This window comes from Hibiscus syriacus, unplaced genomic scaffold (genome assembly GCF_006381635.1).
Source record: "Hibiscus syriacus cultivar Baekdansim isolate YM2019G1 unplaced genomic scaffold, ASM638163v2 tig00110764_pilon, whole genome shotgun sequence".
Lineage (NCBI taxonomy): Eukaryota > Viridiplantae > Streptophyta > Magnoliopsida > Malvales > Malvaceae > Hibiscus > Hibiscus syriacus.
The window spans coordinates 89,411-93,690 of NW_024062852.1; the positions used below are offsets into that span (position 1 = coordinate 89,411).

The window sequence follows — 4,280 nt, forward strand, 5'->3', positions numbered from 1 at the left end:
CGAATAAAGACGGTTTTTGGCTATAACAATCCAGCTTGTGGATTGATTTTGGCATTGTTTGATTTGATAATATTTTATTAAACCCTAGAGACTTTTTTTCTCTGGATTTTTTTGGGCGAATTTTCTCTTGTGAATCATCTGTTGGAGCGCTTGCAGGATAATCATTATTCTGTCTGGCGCCACTAGGTGATATAGGTGGCCAGTAAATGATGGTTTGGACGTTAAGACTCGAAACCAGATCCCTGTTGAAAGCATAGGACATCTAGGATTAAATGCCCCCTAGCATTCATTCAGAGACGCTTCACTTTTACTTACTATTGGCAAAGAGATGAAGCATTCCCATGAAGATATGGGTTCTCACTATCTTGAAGAGTTTCACTCTTTTGGCATTAATTATGTTGGTTTGTGGAGGAAGCCGAAGCTGGTAGGTGGAAATGTTTCAGCTGTTTAGTGAGTAAACTTAGCAGTCAAAGCTCCTTTCGACATAGGTTAGTGTGATTCAAGTTTTATTTGATTTGCTAATAATAACTTATGAGCGAGAGAGAAGCTGACATATAGTGAAGAATGTTGATGCACAATTGATAACTGTCTGTACCATAAAAATATATGTATCCTCTAATGTACTTTTTTTTTCTTCTTTCCTTCTTCTGTAGCAAACATTTTTCATTCATTTATGTCAAAGTTCAGTTATTAAAAAACGGTTTTTGTATTGAATATGATAAAAAATTTAAATTAAATTCATATGATAGGGAAACTCTCAATTTGAACCGAAGTTTAGGTTGTCATATTTGTCCCCCCCCCCTCCCAAAAAAAAACCCACGCCCCTGCCCCTATTAAATTATCATTGTTTCTAATGTGTATGATATGCATTTGCAGTTTTGATCTTTTCCTGATGCCCAACATGTTTATTTTTAGTTGGTTTCATTTGAAAATTTCACGTAATTAAATTGTGATCGGTTAGTTATGTTAACTAGTAGGTAATATCCTTCTAAATTGTATATTCTTAATAAAAACAACAAAATCTCCAAGGAATTATTGTTATTAATCGTTCTAATCCTCAACTCATCGATATTAAATCAATCGAATGCATTTTTTCTACACGTTCCACTTCTGGAGGACCCTGTGTAAGATAGTTTTGTGGTTATTATTCATGCAACAAACCAAGAACCTGGTCAGCCGGTTGAGTTCAATTTTAACAATCAATTTGAAACGTCAACAAGTTTGTAAAGTAAAATCGAAGTAGAATTTGTCCTCTTTGAACTTTCAACACAAGGAAACAGACCGGTTTCAATGAAACTAGCCAATAACTTATGACTAACAAATTGAAACTAGCCAATCACAGGCTCTAGCGTAATAACACGGCTGAAACAACAGTATCCTCTCTGTTACATATCTGTTGCATCAGTTTGCATAGAAATGAAGTTCCATCGACTCTGGAATCAAGTATAATTTCCTAATCATAAAGCTGTACAAAGGGATAATACAGTTCAATAAAGAAGCAGAAATTTCCCATGGCCTTCCAAGAAGAGACCCCTTTGTTTTCCTCCTTACCAGTCAAAGTTGGGCCGCTAGACCCGTGATCTTCACGCACTCTGAAAACAAGCTTTCCCATGGTGGAAAACTGACACTCCATGCTCTTCTTTTGCTTTTCTTTCTTTCTTTCAACAAAGCTATAAATAAGTGTCGAATTCTACAAATTTAACACACCCAAACAGATTTCACGCGAAAAAAATGGTGACCTTGAATATGAAAAACAGTCTTGTAGCTGTTATCCTAGCGAACATTCTTGCTGGAACCATGCCTGGGATGATGGTGAAGGCTCAATGTGATAACAGATGTGCAGCAAATGAATGTTGCAGTACATTTGGGTACTGTGGAACAGGTCCAGAATTCTGCGGTGCAAATTGCGTAGGGGGTCCTTGTTCTAATAATGGAATTTCCATAGCTGACATTGTTACACCCGAGTTCTTTAATGGACTGTGGAACCAAGGCGCAACTTGTCCTGGTAAAAACTTTTATTCCAGAGGAGCTTTTCTTGACGCTCTCAATTCTTTCACTCGGTTCGCAAGGACTGGCTCAGTCGAAGAATCCAGGCGTGAGATTGCTGCTTTCTTTGCCCATGCTAGCCATGAAACTGAAGGTAACATTTTTTTAGCATATCATATCTCGATTACCCAATGATTTGTCACCTCCGAAATGCTAAGCAATAAGCTGTTGCTGTATTTGCAGGTTTTTGCCACATAGAAGAGACGGATGGGGCCAACAAGGATTACTGCAACGAGACAATGACACAGTATCCATGTGCCCCTGGCAAAGGTTACTATGGGCGTGGACCATTGCAACTATCATGGAACTACAACTACGGACCAGCTGGTTCAGATCTGCAGTTCGATGGGTTAGGCGCACCAGAAACCGTGGCCCATGACCCTCTTATCGCCTTCAAAGCTGCCTTATGGTTTTGGACGAAATATGTTGCTGCAGCCATGAGCCAAGGGTTTGGGGCCACCATTAGAGCCATTAATCCAATTGAGTGTAACGGTGCAGAGCGTGACAAAGTTCAGTCTCGGATTGATTACTTCACACGGTACTGTAATCAACTCAATGTTGCTCCTGGGGTTAGTCTCACCTGTTAGAGTTTATTCCTAATTACAAAGAAATAATTGTAACAATAAAGAAAGTTAATCCTTTTAACTATATTACATGGAGTTAGATCTGAGAGTATCTTTAATATTTTACAAGTTTATCCATGTGTTATTTTGGAGGCTTTTTGTATCACCATCTTTATATTCACAAAATAAAGAGTTTAAAGGCCAAGCTTGGATGTCTCTTTTGGAACATGAATTTCTATGAAAATGATGAATGATTGTTCTAATCTATTGTTTAGAGATATTTGTTTGGAGGCAAAGACACTCGAGTGTTTTAGCTTACTGTCCATGTTGAAAAAATTAATTTAAAGATGAAAACTCCATTTTCTTAATTTTTAATTATAATTGTTTTGAATTTTTATTGTTATGACCAAATTGTTATAACTTGTAAATATAAAGGGTTAAATTTGTTTGAATATTTAGAATTGAGATCAAATTAATATTGTATACAAGTGTTGAGGATTAAATGTGTTATTATTTTAATTAAATACATGTTTTTTAAATAAGAACTTATATTTATTATCCACAAATAGTATCGTTAATAACAACGTCCGAAATACAATTAGAATAATCATATACAATAAGAAGTAATGCGCAAGATCATGTGCAATACTATTGGTGGATTGTCGAATACAGCGGATGCGAATGTGAGATTACTTAATCAATAAACGTACGTGCATCGATTAAATGAAAGTTGATTAATGCCTGCATTAGGAGTCTTCAATTGTTGAACAAATCACTCTCATTTAGAATACGTGGATAATCCAATTCAATCGCTAACCGAACTCCTTGAGTGAGAGAACATGCCTCGGTGACTCCAACGTCATTAGACCCTTGGAATAGAATAACACAAGGATCCCGAGCAAAGACACCAATCATTGGAGATTCTGCTTCCATCGGACAAGCATCATTAACATTAATCGTGATAATATGTGTACAGGAACTTCCAAAGTATGGAGACTGTCATTCCTGTTGCGGAAGACGGCTATCGGATAGAGTAAAAATGCAACTAATAATTTGAGAAAATAAAAATTGAAGATGAAAGAGACATAAAATTTACGTGGAAAACCCCTAAATAATATAAGGTAAAAACCACGGGCAACGGTAGAAGAATTTCACTATGAGAAAAATATGAATTACAACATCTCTCGATCTACCAAGGAGAAAACAATAATAATTCTCCCTTGATAAAAAGGAGAAAATAACTCTAAAGAAACTCTCTAAATTCTCTCTAGTATTGGAAGAAAGCTAGAATGCTTTGGGATGGTTTTGAAGCTAAATGAGCTAGGGTATTTATAGTAGAAGCTTTAAGGACTAATCTTGAAAATACCCTAAATTACAATGACTAAATGTGAGATTTTGCCATGTCACTTTTCAACCATTATTAATGCCAACTATGAACCATTATCGTTTCCAACTTACAATGCATTATGAACCATTATTATGCATTATACAACTATTATTAGTTGCATGACAACTAATAATTTTGCATGACAACTAATAATCTCTCACTTGAAGATTTGATTGAAAGAATCATATCTTCACACCATTCTTTCTACCTTGTATCATCATGTTGCTTACGTCTCTGACAGGCCACAAGAGGATCGACACCAGGTAAATTTATCAACATTGATT

General features: G+C 36.0%; 1 protein-coding gene across 1 annotated transcript; it reads left to right on the forward strand.

Annotated features, from left to right (window-relative positions):
* Positions 1-1,725: 1,725 nt before the first annotated feature.
* LOC120139634 (endochitinase EP3-like) lies at positions 1,726-2,633 on the forward strand. Its single transcript, XM_039154799.1, has 2 exons — positions 1,726-2,140; positions 2,230-2,633. Exons 1-2 carry the CDS (start codon positions 1,732-1,734, stop codon positions 2,631-2,633), a joined length of 813 nt encoding a protein of 270 aa, XP_039010730.1. The 5' UTR covers positions 1,726-1,731.
* The last annotated feature ends 1,647 nt before the right edge of the window (positions 2,634-4,280 follow it).

Coding starts and splice junctions, on each gene's coding strand:
- LOC120139634 (XM_039154799.1), top strand. CDS start 1,732: ATGGTGACCTTGAATATGAAAAACAGTCTTGTAGCTGTTATCCTAGCG. Junction 2,141..2,229: donor TGCTAGCCATGAAACTGAAG/GTAACATTTTTT, acceptor CTGTATTTGCAG/GTTTTTGCCACATAGAAGAG.